Raw genomic sequence first — 24,833 nt, 5'->3', positions numbered from 1 at the left:
TGAGGTCAGCAGGTATCCATACAAATTCAAAGTTCAGTTCCCTGTTCTGTTGCTCTAGTGAGCTGACATTATGAACAGATCCGGTCGAATGTTGAACACACCGGACTTCACTGCCTGTCTGTGTGTAGTTTAAAAAAATTAAATTACATTAAGTCCTTGCTTTATAAACCTCAAGCTTTGATACAATTTTAGACATTTTGAAAATATTGTGGACCTAAATAGCTTTAAAAATAATAACACAGCACGTTTCAAATACAATTTTGATCTTTATTTGTTTCTTAGTTTCACTTGATCAACTATAAAAACAGCACAGTGAAAGATAGAAGAGCACATAACTATAAAAGATAAGCTTTAATTCTTTCATATAAACCAGTGTGATCCTGCAGGATAGGACAAACTGGTCCCCTCTTGCAAAATCTATTCAACAACCCTCTCAATAAGATCAAGATATCAGCTAAAGTGGAAAAATGAAAGCTGATTATATACACAATGTCCCGCTTATAAAAAACCTCAGTACATTCATACCCACCAATATTCTTAGTGACTTTCTCAAAAACAGAAAGAAAACTGCTTATCTATGCATCAACATAATACAGTTTGTGTTTTTCACTGACTATTTTTAATAAAATACAGGAAGGAGCAACACGGCAAACTGCAATGGTTCGCAGTACGAGAAATAATAAAACGTCAAACAGCCAATAATGATCATTGCTTTGAAATAAAACCTACAGTACAGTAGACGTTAGAGTTGCAGGCTAGTTTTCGCGGTCGATGAACTGCAGGTTGATGGGGGCGGCGGGGCACAGCAGCCCGTGGGTTCTGGGCTTGACATCAGCGGTGAGAGGAGACGCGCAGATGTGGAATTTTTGAATTAGCTGCACAGAGAGCAAAGACACAGAAGTCAGTCAGAGTACACAAGTCTTTGATTACAGTCATATTGAAGCCAAACATTTAGTAGCACAGAGAACCTGTCAGATTAAAAAAAAGTATATAGTATTCAGGGGGCTGCTGAAAAAAAAATTTATTTTGTACTACACTATAATAATTAAAGAACGTCGATTTTCCATGGCATGATTTAACAACATTTATTAAAACACTTTAATGTTTAAGCTGGCAAGCGTTGTTTTAAAAGCCTATTATAGAAGGAAAAATAGATCTTTGATTAGTATTATCTAGGATTTCCTCAGTATTAGGAATTAAAATGAGTTAGTAATATGTGTTAGACAAGGACTGGGCACTGCTGTATGCATAAAACAAAATAGGAACTTCATTCATACAAGTGGATACTGTTAGATGTGTTAGACACATGTGTGTGGCAAGTTTTTTTTTCCCGCCCTACCCTTGTGAGAGCCAGATGCATCTCTAACTCTGCCACTCTCTTGCCAATGCAGCTCCGAATGCCGTAGCCGAAGGGAATTGAGCCGAAGTTGTCGACGCGATCTGTGGAATCTTTCCTTATCCAGCGATCCGGTCGGAAGTCTAAAGCACTGGCAAAGTTCTCCTCCTCAAAAGACGTGGAGTAGTGACAAAGGGCCAGCTGAGTCTAAGAAAGTGAGAAAAAAACAAGAGGGTTATGACAACAGCTGAACTATTATACAAAGGGAAGGGAAGGGTGTGCGAGTAATGCAACATCACGTTACGTCTGGGCCCTCGGATGTTTTTTTGTATCTCTTATGGTCATGCTTTCTCTTCATTAACATGCAGGCATCTAGTGGAATGGGCCTCAAGTATTTTCCCACCGGTGGCCTTACCCCTTTGGGAATGAAGTATCCGCCAACCACCAAGTCATCCTGGGTAATGCGTCCGTTGCCAGGGAGAACTGGAAAGAGCCTGGGGGGGGACACACAAAGACTGCTATTAAACAGCCCTAAACATTCATCTTCCGCCAAAGTTGGAGTGCAAAATAATTGGGGGAAAAAAACAACTATCCTTCAGTCTGTACCTTAGGGTCTCTTTGACCAGACCCCTGATGAGAGGCAGACGAGTGACATCATCGGCTGTGGCTACTGCTCCTGGTCCCAGAGTCCTCTTCACTTCCGTAAAGATTTGCTGCTGAATGTGAGGGTGCCGTGCTAATAGGTAGCTGGCCCAGGACAGGGTGAAGGAGGTCTTGACGAATAGAAAACAAACAAACAAACATATTATACGCAGTACTCACAATAATTGTCCACACATGGATTTTAGGAGACAAATACTGGTAGAGATTCAGCCTTGTTTTGCTCGAAATGACACCAAAGACCCTCCAGGAGGTCAGTAGCTCTTTTAACTGACAATCACAAGACGCTGCACAAGCCCAACCATTCTATCTTACTACTCCATCCCCCACCTCCTTCATTTTCAGACTCTCCCTCCCACTTTGTCACCCCCCTCCTAACATGCAACAGCTCACCAAAGTACAGACAAACACCCAGCTGGTCTTTTCTCCCGCGCTTATGACGCCAGCCTCCTAACATTTGGCTCTCCCTCTGGCTAACCCTCTTCTCACCTCAGCCCAGTCTGGGATGTCTGGTCTAATGTGTCTTGAATAAAAGGGAAATACAGCACAGGGTCAGATAATGGCTGAGCGAAGCCCACCCCCCACCAGGACTTGGCCGTTAACGCAAGTTTGATAAAAATACACACATCCTTTACACATCCTCTCGCCGTCTGGGTCAGAACAAAACTTTCCACACTGATAATTATCATTATTCTGACAGTACCCCAAACAAATTAACGGTGTACACACACACACACACGCTGGTGCAGATGAAAACTGCTGCTGCTATCTCATTAAGTTCCAATGTTGAACACACAACACAGATGTCTGGCTAAAGGGGGGGAAAAAAAGACAAAAGCTCTCCCTGTGTGGAAGAAACTAAATCTGAGTGAGAACGTGTTTGTCAGAGGGATATTGCGTAACCTCCTGATTCTCTGCTCTGAAACCCAACCCTTGAAACTAAAGACTGAAATATGCAGACACACACACACACACACACACACACACACACACACACACACACACACACTCCCTCGGCGAAATAATCTCTACACTCCTCAAACCCCTCTCCGCACATACAATTAAAACACACACACACACACACACACACACACACCGTGTCAACCCCGGCCAGCAGCATCTCCGTTAAATTGGCGTAGATCTCCTCCATGGTCATCTCCTTGGTAACGAGCAGGTGTGTGAGCAGCCCCCCCTTCACGTCCTCCCCCCGCTCCAGCTGTGCCTTGATCTCCGCAAGCCTCTTGTTCACGTGAAAGCGGCCTGGGATCACAAAAACGTGTTGGGATACACGGAAGGGAGAGGAGTGGTGGGGAGGGGGGGAGAGAAGGAAATAGAGAAGGAAAAAAAAAGGAACACAACTGTAGAGACGCCCTTTACTCCCACAATAGAGCAGCATAGATTTATATGCAAATCTACATTCCTTTTCACTGAAGTCCAGGCTTTTTTTTTAGAAAAAAAGAGAAAGAAAAAAGTTGCTGATGCTTAACCAGACCAAAGTTGTACCATTTAATACAGAGAAAGCCTCGTCTTGCATGTTTACACTCACTTGGGGAAGCAACTCTATAAACATGTCAAGATGTACAGGTCACGGATCGCTCACTCTCAATTGTGTTTAGGGTGATGTACCAATATTACTGATTGCACTGATTTGAAGTGCTTTGGCCTCCCTGGTAAGGGACTATAAAGTACTTGAAAGTACTTTATAGTCTCTTACCAGAGATTCTTTGTGCCCTTTGATCGCAATATGACGACACTTACTGAATTTGAAAAGGCCGTCCCAAGAGAGACAGAACTCCTCCCACGGTTTGGGGATGATAGGACGGAGCCACTTGGGGATGGCACCTGCATACATGGTTGTCTTGAAGGAGCTGAACATGAGGTGCAGCGCGCCAATGTAGTCTTGGGTTTCCTGGGGAATGTCGTTTTCCAGACATCCTAATCGGGACTCGTACAAAATCACTGCCACGCCTGTAACGGCAAGAAAAAGGGAGACGGTTACCTAACCTGCACCTTCTGTTTCAATTTCACCTTTTCCAACATCAAGTTCATTCCCAACCTCTCTCCGCGGGCTCTTTACGAACCTTCCATGGCATATTTGAAGAATAGGTCATTGACATTGAGGACAGTGGCTCCATCGGGCTCCTGGGTGCGCAGAATGCAAACTCTCTTGATGAGGTCATCCACCACTTTGTTCACGTCATCGGAGAAGACCGCCACGTCCCGGGGACGCATGATGAGCTGCCTGAGCACACTCCGCATCTTCAGCCAATCTTCTCCCTCCCTGAAAACGTAGCCGTGACTCAACGCTTTGCATTATATCCGCGTGTACACACACAGAAATCCCACATTCAAATTTCAGGAGGTCCTTAGCGTTCAGAGTTTAAGATGCGCGGTTGAAGGGGGGACTCACGCGGAGATGAGGCCAGTGGAGCTGCCGATCATGTCTCTGTACTCCTTCCAGGACTCCATGTTTGCTCTCTGAGGGGCCACCCCCTCAGCCCTCAGCACCTCGGCCACCAGGTCCCGGTCAGCAACGGACACCACCAGCTGGGGCCCAAAACGGGATTTGAAGATTTTGCCAAACTTCTTCCTGTGCTCCATCTATGTAGCCGTGGAGACACACACACACACACACACACAAACAAAACAGTTGTCACATGTGTTGAAATCTGTTTTTGGAAATCTCCTCCGGTTTTATAACTGTTCATTCTGTGCACATGACATCCATTGTGGTCTGTCGAGGACGCCCCTTCCCCTCCATTTGTTGCCCATCGGATGGTCTTTTGTTGGAGAGTTTTTCCTGCTGATGGGAGGGTTTTGGGACAGAGGATGTCGTACGTGTACAGACTGTAACCCCCTGAGGCAAATTTGTCATTTGCGATTTTTTTGGCTAAAGAAATTAAAATGACGTATACTTTTGGCCGCCTTTGTCCTAATGCGGGATTAGTTCGGGGTGATGAATGAATCAAACATAACCGGAGTGTTTTGGGCTCTTATGTGACACAGTGATCAACACTGAGGGTTGTTACAGTGGCGATTTCCTTTTGCAGCTTTTTAAAGATGTTCCCCGCAGACTGATCCCAAAGAGCACCACAGTATTTGCCATGCACTGTTATGGAACAATGGCTGTAGCATTAAACTCCCTCTGAGAGTGCAGTGAAACTCGTACCCGGGAGAGGAAATCTGGCAGCGACTAAACTTCTGGCACTTTTACGCGACTATCTGTGCCATTTTACGCATAGGTGGCAAAAACTGGCTGACGCTGAGAATACGTCGGCTCGCTTCCATGGGTGGGAGACTCACGGACACGACTTCATCCATCATACTGAGCGAGACAAAGCACAAAGAAAGTCGACGTTAAACAAGCACCTGGATTTCATGGATTCGGCTGAAACCGTCTCTCCACAGGAACTCGACCAAATTGGAGATGGTGCTGGGTCCGGGCATTTCTTTCAGCGTCATGATTCGGGCTTTCTCGCCGACCTCGGACGGTGCGATCAGTCTGTCTGGCATGGCCTCTTCTCCAGCCACAGAGAGCCCAGAAGCGTCGCTGGCCGCGGACTTATGCAAGGCGCGTAAGATGAAGAACAGCTGCTTCTTCGTCCGCTCTCCTTGGAGATTCTTCCAGCACGTTGTCGCGAACGAGTTCAGGATGGCCATAGTTTCGTCCCCGGCTCACGCCAATGCACCCCTCTCTATACGAAGAAGTGATGGTGGCCCGTAATGCATCGTGAGGGGTTTTTAAAGGGTCTCTTATTCAACCGCAGCAATGGCAGAGGATTGGATGTTCGCTGAAAAGGAGGGAGGGATGCCTCTGTATTCGGGTGTGGGCGTTTACCCCGGAGGGCGGCTGGGAAGTTGGGAAGGTTTGCGACACAATGACACTTAACATACTTACATCAGCGCGACCAATTAGCCCCTGTGCCAAACGCACGGGGAATAACAAGAGGGATTAACGAAAGGATGTTTGCATAATCTAATTATAATCCCCGTACAGCCTGGCTCATTTAGCCTCGATCCACATCGAGATTGAGACGGATTACGAAGAAACGTTAATTTTTTGCTCAACTTTTTTTGAACTAAAATGAAAGGTGCAAGCAGCGATGAATGGCCCTTGTTACAGACCTCTGCTTTTATCAAGTGGATCATTTCTATCCAGTGAGGATGATATGATATGTGCTGGGAAGCACAAGGTTGGTGGTTCGAGTCCAGGCTGCCCCATGTTCCATGTCGAAGTGTCCCTGAGCAAGACACCTAACCCCTAATTGCTCCCTGGGAAAAAATGTGAAAAAGCCATGGGTTTAAAGTGTAATGTAAGTCGCTTTGGATAAAAGCGTCTGCTAAAATGACCTGTAATGTAATGTAATATGAGGGATCGAAGCTGTGGCCTCCAGATGAGCATTTTCTGGGGGCTGCTTTATGAACACGTGTAAGGGGGCGCTATTGAGCAAAAATGCCATTAGGAAGAATTGAAATCATACGAAGTAACTACATCTTTAACTTTAAATTTGTGTGCCATGTTTAGTCCCTCAAAAGCACCTCCGTTTGGATTGTTTTGTCCAAATTTGAAGTGGCTCTGACCAGGTGCCAGGGAGGGGTTCGTCAAAGCATGGCGTCTACAAAGTGAAATACATAGAGGAAATATTCACACAAAAAGAATGGTTATGACTGACTCCCTGTTCATTTTTAGACCAGTGGTTCTCAAGTGGTCTGGCTCCGGGACCCACCATCACCTCTTAATAACAAGCCGCGAGGAACATTCTCTACTTCTCAAATGTATTCAATGAAAATATGGTGCAGTTTGAACCTGAGACAGTATGGAGACAGAATATGTATGCCAACACAAAAACAAGTTTAATGAAAGAACTAAACAGCCAGCTGTTAATTCCAATTTTTATTTTCCCAGGAAAAGGCCCGCGACCCATTAAAAACAGGTCAGCGACCCAATAGTGGGTCGCTCACCCACCAGTTGAGAATCACTGTTTTAGACAATAGTCTATGGGCTGCTTCATTGAATGCGTGAAGGTGGCGCTATCGAGGAGGAGGGGGGACAAGAAAGGGGACAAAAAAGTAGAGTGGATGTGGGATTCCAACCTAAGTCTATGGCTCCGTGAACAGAATACCCTAACACTGGGCTACTGGCCTTGCTGTATTAAAATATTCAAAACGTTGGGAAAATATGTAGGATCACCTACATTCAGTCAAGACAAAGACTGGGAGCTAATCACACAACCTTGCTAAACAGAGATGTATTAACTTTTTGGTACACATCTTTCTGAGCGGTCTGGCAGATATATTTTTTGCGAACTGAACCCACTGAATGTATCTCTGCAGAACAGTCGCCATTATTTAAACCTGAACCCTGAAATGATCCACATTATCAAGTGGATCATTTCTCTCCAGTGAGGATGTGGACAACTCCAGTCATGTCAGTCACAGTGGGACATTTGACCAACATGATTCATTGTTTTCAAGCCTCCTCTGCTGATATGAGGGAGAAATCTGCAGAGCTGGATCGAAGCTGTGGCCTCCAAATGAGTGCACCTGGATCATGCTCGAAAGCACCTCCGTTTTGATCTTCAAAAACAAAAAGGTTTTAATAACGTTTAATACCTTTGGGATTGCTCTGTCCAAATTTAAAGTGGCTCTGACAAAGTGCCAGGGAGGAGTTCGTCAAAGTATAGCGTCTAGAAATAGAGGAAATATTCACACAAAAGGAATTATGACTGACTCCCTGTTCATTTTAGACCATAGTCTATGGGCTGCTTCATTGAATACTGAAGGGGAGGCCTATTGAGCCAAAACGCTATTTGTGTTTTTCAAGTTTAGTAAAGATTGGAGCATATTTAGTCCCTCAAAAGCACCTTTGTTTTGACTGTGAATAACGGGTTATCATGGCAACCGTATCGTAACAAAAAGTTAACTTTTAATCACAAAGGCCTTGTGATTGTGAAAATTTGAAGTCCACGGGAGGAGTTCGTCAAAGTATAGCGACCACAAGGTGCAAAAAAAGCATGGTCCCAAGAGACTTTATTCTAAGTCTCCCTGTTATACATATGTCCAACAATCGTCATACATGTACAGTTGTGGTCAAAAGTTTACATAGACTTGTAACATAATGTCATGGTTTCCAGTTATATAAAAGTCAGATTTTTCTCTGATAGAGTGATTGGAACAGATAGTTCTTTGTCATAAAAAAACATTCATGAAGTTTGGTTCTTTTATGACTTTATTATGGGTTAACAGAAAAAGGGACAAAATCTGCTGGGTCAAAAGTATACATACAGCAGTGCTAATATTTGGTTACATGTCCCTTGGCCATTTTCACTTCAATTAGGCGCTTTTGGTAGCCATCCAGAAGCTTCTGGCAAGCTTCTCGTTGAATCTTTGACCACTCCTCTTGACAGAATTGGTGCAGTTCAGTTACATTTGATGGCTTTCTGACATGGACTTCAGCATTGTCCACATGTTCTCAATGGGATTTAAGTCAGGACATTGGGAAGGCCATTCTAAAACCATAATTCTATCCTGATTTAGCCATTCTATCATCACTTTTGATGTGTGTTTGGGGTCATTGTCCTGTTGGAACACCCAACTGCACCCAAGACCAAACCTTCGGACGGACTATTTTAAGTTATCTTTAAGAATTTGAAGGTAATCCTCATTCTTCATTATCCCAGCAGCTTCTAATTCTTGACAGATCTGCTTTTTGGTTGTTCTCTGTTGACTCTTCACCCTCCGGAACAATTTTCTCTCAGCAGCAGGTGATAGCTTGTGTTTTCTTCCTGATCGTGGCAGTGACTAAACAGTGCCATTCACTTTATACTTACAAACAATTGTTTGCACTGTTGCTCTTAGGACCTGCAGCTGCTTTGAAATGGCTCCAAGTGACTTTCCTGACTTGTTCAAGTCAATGCTTCACTTTTCAGATCCATGCTGAGCTCCTTTGACTTTCCCATTGTGGCGTTTGTATCCAATGAGCCCTATTTTAATGGCCTCAGAGTCACCAGCTGTAGTCACTCATGATCACTCACAAGAAGTTAAGAGGCCATGAAGCTCATTTCATTGACACAACTTTCTAAGGCACCAAAACTGCTAATTCATGTCATGCTGTATGTATATTTTTGACCCAGCAGATTTTGTCCCTTTTTCTGTTAACCCATAATAAAGTCATAAAAGAACCAAACTTCATGAATGTTTTTTATGACAAAGAAGTATCTGTTCTAATCACTCTATCAGAGAAAAAATCTGACTTGTAGAAATAACTGGAAACTCAAGAGAGTGTATGTAGAGTAGCTCATCGAAGTGTATAACTACGTATAACTTGCCAATATGCCAATAATTGGCACTATAATCTTTTGAAAATCACTGCACGGGAATACTTTAAGGCCTACGCTAGCATCATGAATAAGACATTTTGGCCAGAAATAAAAATGTTCCTTGGAGTTAACATTTTACGTCTTCAAGAAAATCGACCGAAACCGACCAAATTGGATGCCAGGCCACGCCCAGGTAGTTGCACGAAAACTCTTGAACTTTTTCCCACACAGGTGTCAACATCAATTTCCCGAATTTGAAATGAATCGGACGAAATACGAAAAAAGCAAAAATTCAGAGAATGACTGCACCGCCCCCTAATGTTCAAATATTCTGGAAGAATTAGGGTATGCTCAAGGACTCAACATGAACATATCCTAGAGATTTGGTAAGGACAGGTAAAACTTTGAAGTTATAGGTATTTAACGATGAGGCCACACCCCTTGCAAACTTAATTTGTCCATAACTTTGATGAATAATGAGATATCAACAAGCTGTTTCGGGGGTCGGAGGGTAAGTTTATGGTGTGCAGTGGATGGAAATGTGGTCTGATATATGTTTTTTACAGTAAATGAGACACGGCCAATGTCTGAGTTTGAAAAAATACGGGTTCTTGGAACCCAAACCCCAGACAAGGGTTTAGCGATTAACATTCATTTCAACTTCTTACAAAAGCATTCAGAGAAATAGCTTTAATTCTCTTCACATAAGGTATACATCAGGAACAGATTATAGTAATCGGCTTATGCCAGCTTTATTTTGCCACATTTTATTGTGTGAAAAGTAGCCATCAAAAGAATTTATAAAAGGGTTATTCCACACAGGGCTAGCGTTCTCCGGTCCATGTGCATTATTATTGTGCTCACACTTTGTCCTGTTCCCTTGTTGGAACGGAGTAAGTGCCGGCGTGTGAGGCAGTGCTTCTACTTTCTGAAGCGCTTGAACAGTGGATGAATGCCTTTGCCCAATGCAGAGGCTTTGCTGCCTCGACTCTGATATTCCATGTAGACTGTGTCATCTGCACCTGACATGGAGCTCATGGTTCCTGTCCGTCTTGAGAACTGATTAGGAAGAGGGAGGTTTGGAGACAAGTGAGAGTATTGTTATTATATAATAGCACAACGTAAAGGAAGTAAAGAGTGTGTGCTTTCTGAGTCCAGATCCAGCAATGTTCCTCACCTGAGGTCGTCCACCCACTTCCCCGGCCACTACTTCCTCCTCAGCGTCCAGGTCTGAAGCAGCTAGAACCTTCTGAAGCAGCTGCTGTTGCTCCTCTCTCGAGGAGAACATTAAGTCCTCTTCCTCCATACCTGCCAACTTTGTGATCACCTGCGAAAAAAGAGGAACACAACATCATAGAGAGGGTATTTGTTATTGGTACAGGGATGAGGGGTCACATAAATGACGACCAACAATCATGCGGTAACTTTTTACGCATATTTTTGAATACGTTAAAGACATAGATTGAGGCATTTTGTCATTTTATACGGACTCTAGTCCTCTCAATCAAATGTGTAGATGATGTGAAACCGATTGTGTGCAGTCCCCTATCCCTTAACTATCTCTGTGAACGGAATATTAATTTTCTTCCTCATTCTGTTTTGGCCCTCAACTCCCAATGTAGATGTGGATGTGTCCAATGTGAAGTCCAGCCAGAATGTGAAATAAACCTCTAGCCCCTTTAGATTCTGAAAGAGGGCCAAAGAGGGAGAGCAAACGTATCTGAGCGGTGGCAGAACTGTACAATCCGGTGTGTGAACAGGGTAAAATGTGTGGTGCAAGTCGAAGGGCCGGAGACAAAAATAAGGTGAAATTGTGTGAAGCTGGCAAGTGGCTGCAATGCTGGACAAACCTTAAAGCTGTAACCTTGGTCCACCAGGAACCTCTGTCTCTTGGTGGAGTAAGCCATCTCCTGGGTGTCCTGGGACACCAGTGAGTAGAAGTAGGCGTTGTACTCCTCTGCTACCATTCCTAAACAAGCAGACGGGCGGAGGTAGACAAAACAGCTACATCAGCATATCTCACGCATGGGCCAAGAATACAGGTGTTTTTTTGCTGACAGACTGACCTTTTTTGGCTCTCAACACTCTGCCAAGCCTCTGGGCCTCCTGTCTGCGTGATCCACCGTGGGAGGAGATCTGGATCAGAACATTGGCTTCTGGCAGGTCAAATGAGGTGTCTCCGACCTGTTTATGGGAGTTTTTTTATAGAATAGGGTAAATGTCTGTAAAACGAAGCCAGTAGAATCAAATTATATTTGACAAAATTACAACTGGAATATCTTTTGCATCTTATTCAATCGTTAGCGTCCATATGAACACAGAGCGAGGCACAAACCACCGAGGTGAATGAGTGACGCTGAACCGGTTGTCTTCTACAGTGGTGTTACGTCTACTGTCCAGAAGGGGGCACTGCTCTGAATGAGTACGGTCACGACTCCATAGAGGAAATCCTACTGCATCGGTCTACCTTGGAGATAAAGATGGTGTTGATCTTGGGGTTGTGTTTGAAGTTCTGTAAGATCTGCATTCGCTCCCCTTGAGAGGTCGGACCATAGATGTAGGGTCTGGACAGGACAGGAAGATCAAAACCGAATTAAATACCTCAAGAAATGGGATCTGAATAAGCAGTTCACTGAAATATTGAAAAGTCTGCTTGTGTTGAAAACAACTGACTTGTTGAGGCGAATGGCGTATTCCTTCAATGCAAACACGTTGTCAGCAAAGACCATAATCTTGTCGTTGCGCTGCTCGTGGAAGTGGATGAGAAACTGGCAAGCGCGGAATTTATTCGGGTTCATTGTATAAAACAGCATGCGCTTCTTGGTCTTGATGGCCACATACTCTCTGTAGAACTCCGGCGACATCGGGCACCACACCTGAAGCACAGACATGGGTGCAATGTTCAGATAGCTCCATCAGTTCAGGAACACAATGTCCCTGATCTGTTAAATCTTGACTGCATCTTCATCAAAGAGCCGTCGTCAAATATTATCGAATCCTGGGACAGTAAGGGTCATAAAACCTCCACGTAACCTCCCCATCTTTGTTCCTAAAAAAACGTTACTTATTATTCAGACACATCTACATGTCAGACTTTAGTACAACACATTATTACATTTGTTGCACCTTGCCCAGACAGGCAATCACTTAGGATAGCTGAATGTTTATCAAGTTACAAAGTCCATATAGAGACAACGACTCAATTGACACAGAGTAGTTATAAACATTATATGTTTTCCCATTTATCTAAATTTGTTGTACTCTACTCACCTCGGCACACTGGACTTTGGCAATGTAGCCATTGTTCTGTAGCTCCATCCAATTGGCCTCAAATAGTTTAGGTCCAATTAGGAAGTTCAGGTCTACAATCTTGTCGTCTTCCCTGACCAGTGTGGCAGTGAGACCCATTTTGCAATGTGCCTGGACGATGGTCAGAACCCGACGAAACATCTTGGCTACAGAGAAAGCAAACACTTAAGTTAACATTTGGATTAATGCCACCATGTTAGGCACCGATATCCCATTGTATCCCAGGCTATTACTTTGAAATGCTCTTTGCACAACGGCATTACGCTGGAACGCATGTGGAGTTTTTTTTTTGGAAACTGATGTGCAATCACGGCTCACCAGGGATCGTGTGCACCTCATCCAGGATAATGAGTCCCCACTCCTGGCTCCGCATCCACTCCATGACTCTCTCCGCCTCCCAGGAGCGCTTGGTGGTGTGACCCAGCATGGAGTAGGTGCTGATGGCCACCGAGCAGCCGATGGGCTTGTCCTTGGCGTCCGAGGTGAAGCGGCAGATCTGAGAGTCGTCGATAGTGGACCACATCTTGAACTGAGCCTTCCACTGCTCCACTGACACCGAGGAGTTCCCCAGCACCAGGCAGCGCTTACGCACCGTGCACGCTGCCGTCACGCCCACCAGCGATTTGCCCGCTCCTGGAAAACAAAAGGGGAGATGAAATATTCAGACACACAAGCTTTTCACATACTTTGAGTTGAAGGCGTACGATGAAGGGAAGTCCACCAGGGATCAGCAGTCTATCCCGTGTTTATTATGGGCTAAATGCTAAATGTTCACATGTTATTATTTCATATTCAAGTCAGGAATGTATTAATATTGCATCGAAATGCTGTGGCCGTGTCCTTTTTGTTCTGTCACTCGTTGTCTCGCTGTCCCCCATCGGCTGCAGCGGGGCAGGCGTCTCACCGCAGGGCAGCACGATGACCCCGGAGCGAGCGCGTCCATTCCCGAACATCTTGCGCAAACTCTTTTCCTGGTAGGGCCGCAGCACAGCGGTGGGCTTCAGGTCGATGTTGATGTCGGGGTTGACCGTGTCGTTGCGAAAGTCGTACTCGGCCAGGAGGGGGTACTCCAGCTGAATGCAGCGCTTCTGCAGGTCTTCGATCATCTCCTACACCCGATCGGGGAAGAGCCGTTCGGGGATTAGGGCACAGAAATACGATCGTAAAAACACGGTGCTTCATTCTGAAATGAAGCCACAAAATATATCGACGTGGTAGCGTAACATGATTAAGTAGTGAACCAGGAAAAGAAGAATAACTGAAATGTAAAGTCCACCTGGCGAATCTCACAAGACACAGTTTGAGTCTCCTCCTCCTCCTCTTCTTCTTTATCCATCTGCTCATAGTAGCTGAAGATGTCGTCAGGGACCTGCTGGGTGGAGGGTTGTCCATCGCCGGGCTGCTGTGAGGTGGAAGCAGCCCCCTTTTCTTCGATGGACTTGGAAATCTTTTAGGAGACACAAAGGGAGAATTTAAGTGTACGACCAGGACGGGAGTTTCAACTTCTTTTGGCGTCTACAGTCAGTCACACACTATGTCGTTCTAATGTCAGCACATCCCAAGACACTATATGGCAACATTACATCACACTTTTCAAAATGTTTCAATAATTGTCATGGTAAATGTCACTTTTGAGATTTGGTATAAACTTTTTCATCTTTGCATCTTCACCTGTTATTGAATATTAAACATAAACATGTATGTATTTGAATTCATGAACCCCAAATTAAAGCAGAAATAAATGACTTTACATGTTTTTGTGCGAGCATTAAAAGGTTTTGGAGGGCATACCGCCGACTTGCTCTGGATGACTTCAGTGATGAGCTCCGCGTCGGCTCCGTCCGCAGTGCGGAGACGACATTCGCGGATCACCGAGTCCTGGAGAAGCCGCTGGATCACGTCGGGGAAGGCACTCTCAACAAAGTACCTGCATGTGGACAGGGAGCCCAGTTTAAGAAGAGCACCGACGGGATGAAAAGGAATGTCCAGACAGAGGCAGAGGTTGCTGGACTGATTTTACCTGTTGTGCTTAAGCACCAGCTTGACTTTGCCGTAGCTCATCGTGCAGAGCTGAGAGGAGGAAAGGAGGCAAATTCAGCGACCAAATAACCAAATTTGCACACGTGGCATTGATAATAATACTTTTGGAAATCTCCCTGTACAGAGACTCTCTCATTCAGACCTTAATGAACTGCACGATTCCATCCGGCACAGACGTCTTGCTGAGTTTCTGCAGGTATTCTACAATATCAGAGGTTTGCAGTCCCACACTGACAGCTGCATACAGCGAATAGGCTGTCAGTTTGTACTCGTGCACGTGGTTAGGCCTGCACACCGGCTCGGCAATGGCCACCATGAAATCCTGGGCGTACTTGTACACGGGTGAGAAGGCTTCCAGGAAGATGTGTCCATCTGGAGCCTGGAGGAAAAGATGAGGAGAGGAAAAGGGAAAAACAAAGAGAATCCTTTAAACCTGTAAAAATAGTGAACCGTCTCAAGTGAGGAAATCAAACATGTGAGCACATCTTACCACCCAGAGGGGCCGTGAAGAGTGGTCATTCTTTAACAGCATCTGAACCCGGTAGTCTTTGGCGCCATATTCATCCAGTTTGGTACTGGACTCGTCCACTTGTTTCCCCGCAGCAGCAGGTATGGCCTCCTGAGACTCGCCTCCCACAACATCTTCGTCCTCGTCCTCCTCCTCATAGAAACGCTTTTTCGACTTCTTCTCTGTGAGACCACACGCATGAGTTTGAAATAAATGTCAGTATAGGTGCACAAATATCAGAGAACAGAAATGTATCGATGTTATTTATCTGGTTCAAGGATTTTATAAAACTCGTGGCAACGTATTTAACGTAAGTACTCTTTTTTTAAACCCAGACATGACAACTTATTTTTTGCAGGAATGTATTTTGCTGGTATGTAAGACGTTTTAACACACAGGTCACTGCGTAAACAAACCACGTGAGCTCAAATACTACACACGTATTTCAGCCATTACTGTGTTTTGATATAGAAATTCAGCCTGTTTTACACTTTCGCTACAACTGCTCATTTAACAAGGCAAAACCAAAGGAGGCATTCGACAACACTTGCACATGAGGATCGCATGTGTTTCAATACACGATAACGCTCAGCTCGCCATAGATAGCTAATAACAGCTCAATGTGTTCTCACCCCGGTCTCCTTTATCTCTTTTACCCATTTTACAAATTCTTAAATAGACAATTTCTTTGAAAACATGACTTCATGATCTGTCTGATGTCTTCCTGAGTGTCCACAAAGATGGGCAGTTGCTGTGTCGCTACGACACAATACTGGTGTCAAGTATCCTAAAATAACGGAGGAGGTTATTCCTCCGCCTTCAAAATAAAGTCTGAGGACGCTGAGAAAAATGTACTCCTTTTTTTCCAGATTCTAAATACATAGAAGTCTTCTGAAATAATAGTTAATGATAATTAACATGTATGCTTACGCATGCATATCAAATAAAGCTAATCACCTTTCTGTTTGTGATACAACTTACAGAGGTATTGATTCAGTATTCAGTATAATTTAAAAAAAAACCCTAACATTAACCAAACATGTTTTATTACTCAAACCGTAATCATTAACGATACTGTCTGAATTGTAGTGTGCCAAAGTAACACTCACGATAAGGTACAATAGTGTATCAAATAAAGTACATTGTATGGCTTGTGCTTTTATTCTGGCAGTGCAACAACAGTGTGTTATGCTGCTAACTTGACTTCACTTAAATACTGTTTAACTTCCGGGGTAAAAGGTCAAATTCGCGCTTCGAGGTTTCTCTGGTCCACGGGGCAGCCTTTTCTTATTTTAAAAACGTCTAATAGAAATCGACTACGTTAAACTACGCGAGTGAGTGTAAGCAACGTGAACTCGAGTCATCCGTGTCAATTATGTCGTCTGATAGAGCGATCGGCCCCGCTGTGCCCCGGATGTTTAAAAAGGAAGAGAGCGACGAAGACTCTGATTATGAGGATGGATGTAAGTAACGTCATAGGGTCCTATCCCACAGTTGCTTTGGATCACATGTACGGTCGGCATCTCGGTGCTCTTTCCATGGTAGTGCGTGTTATTTGCCTGGTTCTGTTTTAGTCTCTGGCCCTGCTTTGCCTCCCGGGTATAAACGCGCAGGATCTTCGAGCTCCTCGGATGACAGTGAACACGAAGTGTCCCCCAAAAGAGCCAGAACGAAACACACCGCTGCAGAAAGATCTGCAGAAAAGTAGGTTTATTGGTGGACCACAAGTTATAAAAATGAATGCCCCGACAAACAAAACGCTAGAATGTTTTGTTTTTTGTTGTTGTTATCAGGGTGGAGAACATAAAGGTTAAAGAAACAGGAGATGATGGTTTTTTTGGACCAGCATTACCACCAGGATTCAGGAAACAACAAAGTTCACCAGAAAGGTAAGCAAGGTGATTATTTGTGTTGCGGATAAAGGTGTGTGAGCCGTAACCGCATTGCGTTGCCTCAGGCCCCCCGTGCTGGGACCAGCGTTGCCTCCTGGGTTTCGCAGGGCAGCTCATGAAGACGACGATGATAACGACGATGAAGATGGAGAGGATTTCCCAGGGCCCGCCCTGCCCCCCGGGTACCAGGCGGAGTCCTCCAGCAGCGGGGACGAGGACGTGATTGGGCCCATGCCGCCCACAGGCCCCATCGAGGACTCTGTGGCCCTGGACTTTGAGCGCAGAGCGCGCCGGATGAAAGACAAGCTGACCGGAGATGTGAGTCCTCATCTTATCATTTAGTTAAATGCAGACCGAAGGGTTTTTAAAGAGGGAGTAGTCAAACGGCACAGAAAATCTTTCATGTCTTTCAAAGTTTTCCTCCTCCCGCTATAGGCATTTTTCCCTGCATGTATTTCCGTGTGAACAGAACACTCCCGAGGTGGTGGCCAGAGAAACGTGGATGACGGAGCTTCCACCAGAACTGCAGCACATCGGCCTGGGGGCTCGGACCTTCAAGAAGAAGTCCGGTCCGAAGAACAAGGATCGCTCTATTTGGACGGATACGCCAGCAGACCGGGAGCGCAAGCTCGAGGTATTGAATGCGAAATAATTCCTCCTTTTGTGGCTTGAATATTTTCTCGCTGCATTTCATTGGTTTATTCTTGACCGATAGGAACGCCTTGAGAAAAAGAAGAAGGGTGAGGAGGAGGCAGACGACGTCCCGCTAATCTCCCAAAAGGATGTGGAAATGGCCAAAAAAGTGTCGAAGTATAACGTAAGTGGTATTGTCCACGTGTTGAATGAATGCCAGATGCAATGATCCCATTAGATCCCATTAAACCGGACTAAAGTTATTCCATCCGCCCCACCTTATCAGGAGTCTAAACGTGCTGAGTCTCTGGTCAGTATGCACACAAAGAAGATAAAGGAAAAAGCAAAGGAGAAGGCCGACAAACCAGTGGAGAGGAGAGCATTCGATCGGGAGGAAGACCTGCAGGTGAATCGCTTCGATGAAGCGCAGAAGCAGCGGCTGTTGAAGAAATCTCAGGAACTGAACACGCGATTCTCCCACAGCAGCGACCGAATGTTCCTGTGACATTGTCAATATGTTTGCGTTTTTTCTTTTCAATGGCGAACTGCCATTGACTAGACGTCGATTTTTCCATAGAGGTTTTGTAAAAATATGGACTGTTTGTACGGATTCTTTTGTTACAAAAAAGGGGAAAGTAGAATTCAGCTTAACTTAACCAAAAAGTATATTAAAGAAATGGCAATTTGTAGGAAATTACACCGACGTGGTGGAAAGCTTGTGTTTTAAGCTGTAATAAAGCAGCAGCCAGTGGAGCTTGTATTTTTTCAGCAGACAGGTGGAAATATTGGGGAAATAAATTACATATTTTACTTGAATTCATATAGTGATTTGTTTTTTTTCAAAATGTCGTACTGTATAGATTTGCGTAAAATGTATCACGTTGAATACTCTCATATATTCTGTATGTGTCCAATAGACATATTTGCATTTTTTAGGTTCATTAAATGTGTTCAAACCATTTATGTTTCGTGTGTGTGTGTGTGTGTGCGCGTGTGTCTTTTGGGGGAAAAATTGAAGAAGGCGCACACTGATATGAAGCTTCTGGCTCGCCGTACTTTCATAATTTCTTTTGCGCATGCGTGTGGTGTGCGTCGTTAACTACAGTCTAATGCAACCCAGCACGTTTTAAACTGCCAGAAGCATCATTTTAAAGCATGTCAGACAAAGGAGAAGTGGATTTAACTGGTGCCAAGCAGAACACGGGTGTGTGGCTTGTAAAGGTGCGTAACGTTACATAACAGAAAGCGACCCAATGCTAGCACGACGTAGCTTAGCATCGATCGAATGAAGCTAAATTCAATACGTGTTGGTTAGCTAACTTACATGAAACTGGTCTCGGCTACCCATCGTAGTAACATGTGTTGACCACGTGTGAAAGGGTTAGCTCTTCCATCAATACTGAAAGGTTGAAAGCACCCCCGTAAGGTCGTAAGGGTCACGTCTCTTTGTGCAGGTACCCAAATATCTCTCTCAGCAATGGGCCAAAGCGACCGGCAGAGGAGACGTCGGCAAACTGCGAATATCCAAGTAGGTGAAACAACTGAACATCACTGGAAGAGCAGTTAACCTCAGTTTACATCATGTGATGGTTATTATAGTTTGGAAGGTGAACCGATTGTGTTAACTAGAGTGTAATACAAGTAATGCTTGTGTTATTCTACTACTACTACTACTACTAATAATAACTATTCCTGCTAATGAATTCATTCTAATGTTCTCATTCTGTGGATCTCCAAGGAAAGGAAACCAAGGAAAAGCAGAGGTAAGTGATGTTGGAAACGTGTTATGACACAATCATTCATAAGTACTTATCTACCTGAGATGTTCTACACTACGTAGTTTTAGACAAAATGTGAATTTCTTTATAAAGGCTGAAGACAGTAAATGTGCAATCCACCATCAGATTCTCACATTTCTCCTGTGACATTTAGCTGATGGATGATTTACGCTGAGCGTGTTAACTGAAGGACGCTGCTCTTCACAGGTGTCTTTCACTCTGAACGAAGAGCTGACCGTGATCGAGGGCATCGAGGACAAGTCTGTGTCGGCGCCTCGCGAGCACCCGTTCACCATGCAGACGGTGGGAGGTCAGACGCTGGCGGTCTTCACCGAGAATTCATCGGGTGAGTTTCCGGTTTTTAATCCTGAGCCCCGTCGGAGGACGCCGAGGTTTTTTTTTTTTCTCTTGGGAAACGAGTCACGCATCGCAGACCTTAAGTGAAATGTCCTGTAATGTGAATGATCCGTGCGTCCCGGAGCCCGGAGGTGAGTTCCGTGTGGCCAGGTGTCAAAGGCGCCCGTCCTGCTAAGTCTTCCTCTGGCCCGCCCTGCTTGTCTCTCTGTGTGTGTCGAACGATCAACGCATTTTGCCCAGAGTGTGAGGTTGTCCACAGTGCTAACCGAGTATGCATAAGAGACTGTGCTGAAGTGTCCCGTGCTGTTCATAGCGAATAAGTGAAAACCCTGCGGAAAACAAAAGAGGCGTGTTTGTCTTCATCCAGTGTGATCTGTGTGTCCGTCATCCCAGCAGACCAGATTTGAGATCAGGCACCGTGGCCCCATATACAGATCATCAATATCAACACACTTCGTCGCCGGGAGGGAGGGGGGCTCGCTGCGTACACGTTCTTGTATGCGCCCACATGTCTGTGTGGCCGCGGGTGTTGCGAAGCGAAGAGGGGACAATTGTAGACGTGAAAAATGGATTACAGACTCTAGGAAGGGCGGCTCGCCTCCCCTTACTCGGTGTTCAAGGAAACACAGCTGAGCTCACGTCGATAAAGCCCCTAATGTGCTTATTTACTTTGTGCGTCAGAGATTTACTTTGTGCGTCAGAGATTTACTTTGTGCGTGACAGATTTACTTTGTGCGTGTGAGATTTACTTTGTGCGTGTGAGATTTACTTTGTGCGTCAGAGATTTACTTTGTGCGTGTGAGTTTTTCTCAAGTAAGTGATATTGTAAGACATCATATCTAATAAAATTCACTATATTGACAGAAAACACTGAGAGGGATCATTGTCACGATAACAAAATAATGACTTCGATACTATACCTGCCAAAATATCACGGTACCCGATACTTACGATACAATACCACAAATACAAAACTGGAGGATATTTATCTACGATAGTACTAAATAAAACATCTGTACGGTTCCCTTTTTTACCTGGCATCTGCTTGACTGTTGGATAAACAATGCTTCATTTACTTGCATATAGAGTTTGATGTTCTCACATTCATATTAACTAAAAATAAAAATAATTAGGTGAGGATCCACCCTCAGGCTCCACCAACATCAAGTGTGTATTATTTGGTACGATTGCGTGTGCATTCTGACCTAATGATTATATAGGCCCACATGCAAAAGTTGGCAGCTCTGTAGCTCACAACAACATTGCAAAGAAGCCGACGCGAGAGCACTTAATACTAGCATGAATGTCCGAGCGTGTTATAACAAGCGTGCTAACATCGCTAACGAGATGTCTTGCAAGCGGCCAAACGCTCTGATTGCGTACCGGTACTAAAAATAAATTCCAAACCGTATTGTGTTCAACGTAAGGGTACCGCGGTACCTTTCTAGTACCGGTACACCGCAGCCTTGTCCAAATGGCAATTTCTTACCTCTTATTTGGTAACATACAACGTTCTCATGAGCAAAGGCAATCTGCTTGGGGGTCAGGATTTGTCATGGATGTGTGTTTGTGGTGGCACAGAGTGTCCGTGCTTGCTTTTCTTGAGAGGGCATGCTCGCTTCGCTCATCCACGCGCGTGGGATTCAACGTTTTGGTGTGCAACTAAACCTTGGTTGTGGTTCTTGTTGTTCGATCTCCTTCTCCCTCCGTCTTCCATCCCCTGTACTTCCATGTTTACCAACCCTCCCTCCCTTCCTGTAGGCCAGTCAGAAGAAAGATCTGATGGCAGCAGCTCAGTTTCGGGGGCGGGGGCAGGTCCAGGTGAGTCCTACGTTTCGCCAGCGAGTGACCTAGTTGCAACACTGGGACTCAGACACAAAGAGCGTCTGTTCATTTTTGTTAATAGGTGGCGTGTCACAATAGCAACCCATTTGGACGGTGCATGTGTTGCTACCATTGTCCTCGTGTGGAGCACAGTTTTGCCCCCGGAACACACAAGCAGCCTCTGTTTCTGAGCATAAATTGCACAATTCGTATGAAGCTTCTGCACTTTGTTTGCACCGTCCTGAATGGAGGGTGGAAAAGCGGCTGCTACCTGCTCGTGGTGCTGCCAGTCCAGTTGTGGCATTGTGTTGGCGAAGAGAATTGATTTCTTGATTGTTTCTAAATGTTAGTTGTGATCCATTCTGTACATGAGTCACCTTCCTTTAGAAATACAAGAAAATAAGCCATTTGGGACCTTAATATGTGTAGATTATGGTGAGGTGTCGTTAATGGCTTCAGGAACATTCTCTTTCAAATTCCTCACCTCCTTAATGTTTAAGTAGATTAGGACCAGTAATACTTCTAAAGCTGTAGGCCAAAGTGACTTCAGATTACCTTTTGTTACATAGTATAAGACGTTATTGTCATTAATACTGATTAATACGTAATACAGCATAGAACAATGGTACTTGACCCAAACGTTTCTCATTCAGTAAGTAAGTCTGCACACAGTGTGACCACCTTTCTGAGCCGCGAGTCAGCATATTTAACCCACTGGAGCCTCGGGGGAAACGTGAAAGACAAAGAGGTTATGTTATTTGATATATGGATGATTGACAGTGAGGGGTGGCACCCAGCAAGAAAGTCCTGGCCTTTCTGTGTGGAGTCTGCATGTTGCCCCCGTGTCTCCGGGCACTCCTGCTCCCTCCCACAGTCCAAAGACGTGCGCCACGGAGGAGGTTAGTTGGTGACTCCACAGAGAGATGTCAGCCCTGCGATTGAATGAGGACCAGTCCAGACTGTAAGGAGTGTAGAGGATGAATGAACAGATTCAGGGCCCATTGTACGGACATTGGTGGCTTTTTGCTGAAGCAAAGACAACAAATGGACTGAATTAGAGTCCACCGTGGACTGAATAATAGTAACAGCAGAGTGAGAGGTCAGATGTGCATGTTGGGCGGTTTGTAACCTTCACATTATGGTGAGTGGAGTTTTGGTATCTTGGTGATAAAAGCAAAATTACGCAGTTTGTAAAACCCCTGGACTGAATGACATTCACGTACATATCGTGTACAACATGTAATGTAACACATTATCCAGTCAATCATCCAGCGTCCGCTTTCATCACCTCTCCTCTAGCAACATGGAACCGATGACCCTTCCTTACTGGAGACATGCACTTAAAATGCAAGTGTTGGTTTGCTGTTAACCACCATTAACAACCTGCCGTCTCTTTCAGATAAAATCGCCCTGGAGGGAGTGGTCGTGCAGAGGGCCGAGTGCAGACCTGCTGTCAGCGAGAGCTACATGAGGCTTAAGAGGTCTGCATTCTGTGCCAAATTGTTTGCACACTCCAGTTAGTGTGTTAAATATTAGTCTGCTATAACCATTTGAAGAAATGTATAATTCATGTTTAAAAAGGTCCATTTGATCTTTATTATTTATAACCACACAAGTGAGTTAAATAACATGCACTTGGTAACACACTGCGTTGTATCACACGGGTGGTTGTGGTTTTTTCAAGTCTACTCAGTGTGTGTCGTGTGTAGGTAATTGTCACTGTCCCAACAGGTTGCAAATTGAAGAGTTGGCTAAGCCGGTCAGGCTGTCACAACAGCTGAAGACGGCTGTCACCACCAACTACAAACCAGTATCCAACCATCCAAACAATGTAAGACATGTTCCGTTCTCCACGTAGCCGCACATACAAACGTTTCCTGATGCTGCACCATAAAGTTGAAAGCACATGGGGTTAATGTTGATGGTTACTGAAGAGGGGGAAAAGCCTTTAGTATTGTTGACATGGCTGCGTACGATGAATGTGTTTCCTGACCTCCGGCTCTTCTACTTTTGGCCACAGCTGGAGTACGAGCGGAGAAAGAAGGAGGAGGGCAAGAGAGCAAGAGGAGAAAAACCGCAGGTGTTGGACATGCTGTTCTCTGCTTTTGAAAAGCATCAGTACTACAACATCAAAGATCTGGTGGATATCACCAAACAGCCTGTGGTAAGATGTGTTTCTACATCCAACAGCCTGTCAATGTGGACCCAGTCCAGCACTCTGTGATCACTGAAAACATCAAGACGCAAGCTTTTTTCTTGTGCAAATTGTTGACTAAATCACTGATTCATGGAGAATAATATTCATCTTCTGCCCATTTTTCTTTTTTCAGACATACCTAAAGGAAATCCTGCGTGGCATTGGCCTCTACAACGTGAAGGGAACACACAAGAACACCTGGGAGCTCAAACCAGAATACAGACATTACCAAGGGGAGGAAAAGACTGACGAATAGAGGATGTGCCGCCATCTTATTTTGATAGAGGCGCTGACCCTCCCAGTATGTGTTGGTGTCTGGATTCTTTTTCTTCCAGCCAAAGCAACAATGGATGAGCTCCTCTGCAGGTTGTGATTCAGTGAGGTTGCATCTGGTTATTTTGTAGGAGACAAGGGCACCAATTCAAGTTACTCCTTGAGGCCTCTGTAAGATGGTGGTTCTGTGCCAGAGGCTCAGGACATACGTAGCATTTTGCATATAGGAATGCAGTTTTACCATTATTTTTTAAATGATAGGTAGTTCCCACTGCCCACCTGACATGTGCCGAGGAAGTTCAGTGTTACTAATTTTACCTGAAGACAGGCATTATTGCTGCAAGTCTTGCTACATGTGCTTAAGGCGGCCTGTGTCTCATCTGCAGTTTAGACGAATTGTGCAATAAATGTTTTTCTACATTTTGTTTCAGTCGATAACAAATTAGCGGCATTACACATACAAGTGGAAAATGTTTGACCATGCCAACCATTCACTGCAGGTTCAGCAGACAACTGAGCCATTTTCAATTGCTTTAAATGTCTTAAAGCTTTACTACTGCAAGTTACTTTGCACTTCAACGGGTCACTTTTCAGCAAAGTAATAAATGCGCGGGCACACACACACAAATCTCTTCCAGCTGAGGCTCAAGAATCAATTATATCAAAATGTTCAAACACAGGTTTAGTAATGATATCAGCACAGACTG

At 44.6% G+C, this 24,833-nt stretch overlaps 4 protein-coding genes across 5 annotated transcripts; 2 read left to right on the top strand and 2 right to left on the bottom strand.

Annotated features, from left to right (window-relative positions):
• Nucleotides 1-246: 246 nt before the first annotated feature.
• On the bottom strand, nucleotides 247-5,859 carry cyp27c1 (cytochrome P450, family 27, subfamily C, polypeptide 1). Its single transcript, XM_040202708.2, has 9 exons — nucleotides 5,366-5,859; nucleotides 4,407-4,597; nucleotides 4,078-4,277; nucleotides 3,755-3,964; nucleotides 3,093-3,256; nucleotides 1,943-2,109; nucleotides 1,752-1,830; nucleotides 1,340-1,543; nucleotides 247-875 (listed from the first exon to the last, which is right to left on the bottom strand). The coding sequence occupies exons 1-9, from the start codon at nucleotides 5,654-5,656 to the stop codon at nucleotides 756-758; spliced, it is 1,626 nt and encodes a 541-aa protein (XP_040058642.2). The 5' UTR covers nucleotides 5,657-5,859; the 3' UTR covers nucleotides 247-755.
• A 4,131-nt stretch (nucleotides 5,860-9,990) lies between these two features.
• Nucleotides 9,991-15,981, bottom strand: ercc3 (excision repair cross-complementation group 3). Its single transcript, XM_040199542.2, has 15 exons — nucleotides 15,805-15,981; nucleotides 15,155-15,354; nucleotides 14,807-15,043; nucleotides 14,645-14,694; nucleotides 14,416-14,551; nucleotides 13,901-14,071; nucleotides 13,529-13,733; nucleotides 12,943-13,257; nucleotides 12,586-12,770; nucleotides 11,989-12,191; nucleotides 11,783-11,879; nucleotides 11,382-11,499; nucleotides 11,166-11,284; nucleotides 10,493-10,642; nucleotides 9,991-10,374 (listed from the first exon to the last, which is right to left on the bottom strand). Exons 1-15 carry the CDS (start codon nucleotides 15,830-15,832, stop codon nucleotides 10,237-10,239), a joined length of 2,352 nt encoding a protein of 783 aa, XP_040055476.2. The 5' UTR covers nucleotides 15,833-15,981; the 3' UTR covers nucleotides 9,991-10,236.
• Nucleotides 15,982-16,344: 363 nt separating this feature from the next.
• gpalpp1 (GPALPP motifs containing 1) lies at nucleotides 16,345-18,658 on the top strand. The gene is made up of 7 exons (XM_040199500.2): nucleotides 16,345-16,635; nucleotides 16,747-16,876; nucleotides 16,966-17,061; nucleotides 17,130-17,382; nucleotides 17,534-17,698; nucleotides 17,780-17,881; nucleotides 17,984-18,658. Exons 1-7 carry the CDS (start codon nucleotides 16,548-16,550, stop codon nucleotides 18,200-18,202), a joined length of 1,053 nt encoding a protein of 350 aa, XP_040055434.2. The 5' UTR covers nucleotides 16,345-16,547; the 3' UTR covers nucleotides 18,203-18,658.
• LOC120832865 (general transcription factor IIF subunit 2) lies at nucleotides 18,623-24,546 on the top strand. Of its 2 annotated transcripts, XM_040199513.2 has the most exons (9): nucleotides 18,623-18,918; nucleotides 19,152-19,225; nucleotides 19,436-19,460; nucleotides 19,683-19,821; nucleotides 21,594-21,653; nucleotides 23,056-23,137; nucleotides 23,388-23,487; nucleotides 23,677-23,820; nucleotides 23,987-24,546. In XM_040199513.2, exons 1-9 carry the CDS (start codon nucleotides 18,853-18,855, stop codon nucleotides 24,107-24,109), a joined length of 813 nt encoding a protein of 270 aa, XP_040055447.1. In that variant the 5' UTR covers nucleotides 18,623-18,852; the 3' UTR covers nucleotides 24,110-24,546. The 2 variants fall into 2 exon arrangements, with proteins under 2 accessions (XP_040055447.1, XP_040055455.1); XM_040199521.2 differs by lacking the exon at nucleotides 21,594-21,653 and having other exon boundaries at nucleotides 18,700-18,918.
• The last annotated feature ends 287 nt before the right edge of the window (nucleotides 24,547-24,833 follow it).

This window comes from Gasterosteus aculeatus, chromosome 12 (assembly GCF_964276395.1).
Source record: "Gasterosteus aculeatus chromosome 12, fGasAcu3.hap1.1, whole genome shotgun sequence".
Taxonomy (NCBI): Eukaryota; Metazoa; Chordata; class Actinopteri; order Perciformes; family Gasterosteidae; genus Gasterosteus; species Gasterosteus aculeatus.
Note: the sequence above shows the minus strand (reverse complement) of the source record. Positions and strands in the feature narration are given on the sequence as shown.

Bases quoted from the DNA above. Each gene is read 5' to 3' on its own strand.
- LOC120832865 (XM_040199513.2), top strand. From the start codon at position 18,853: ATGTCAGACAAAGGAGAAGTGGATTTAACTGGTGCCAAGCAGAACACG. The intron at 19,461-19,682 runs GTAAGTGATGTT...TGCTCTTCACAG, and splicing joins GAAACCAAGGAAAAGCAGAG to GTGTCTTTCACTCTGAACGA. The intron at 23,821-23,986 runs GTAAGATGTGTT...TTCTTTTTTCAG, and splicing joins ATATCACCAAACAGCCTGTG to ACATACCTAAAGGAAATCCT.
- cyp27c1 (XM_040202708.2), bottom strand. From the start codon at position 5,656: ATGGCCATCCTGAACTCGTTCGCGACAACGTGCTGGAAGAATCTCCAA. The intron at 4,598-5,365 runs GTGCTTGTTTAA...ACGGCTACATAG, and splicing joins GCCGAATCCATGAAATCCAG to ATGGAGCACAGGAAGAAGTT. The intron at 4,278-4,406 runs GTGAGTCCCCCC...CTACGTTTTCAG, and splicing joins TCCACTGGCCTCATCTCCGC to GGAGGGAGAAGATTGGCTGA.
- gpalpp1 (XM_040199500.2), top strand. From the start codon at position 16,548: ATGTCGTCTGATAGAGCGATCGGCCCCGCTGTGCCCCGGATGTTTAAA. The intron at 16,877-16,965 runs GTAGGTTTATTG...TGTTGTTATCAG, and splicing joins GCAGAAAGATCTGCAGAAAA to GGTGGAGAACATAAAGGTTA. The intron at 17,699-17,779 runs GTATTGAATGCG...CTTGACCGATAG, and splicing joins ACCGGGAGCGCAAGCTCGAG to GAACGCCTTGAGAAAAAGAA.
- ercc3 (XM_040199542.2), bottom strand. From the start codon at position 15,832: ATGGGTAAAAGAGATAAAGGAGACCGGG. The intron at 12,771-12,942 runs GTGAGCCGTGAT...CTTTCTCTGTAG, and splicing joins TGAGGTGCACACGATCCCTG to CCAAGATGTTTCGTCGGGTT. The intron at 11,285-11,381 runs GTCAGTCTGTCA...CTGCTTGTTTAG, and splicing joins AGTGTTGAGAGCCAAAAAAG to GAATGGTAGCAGAGGAGTAC.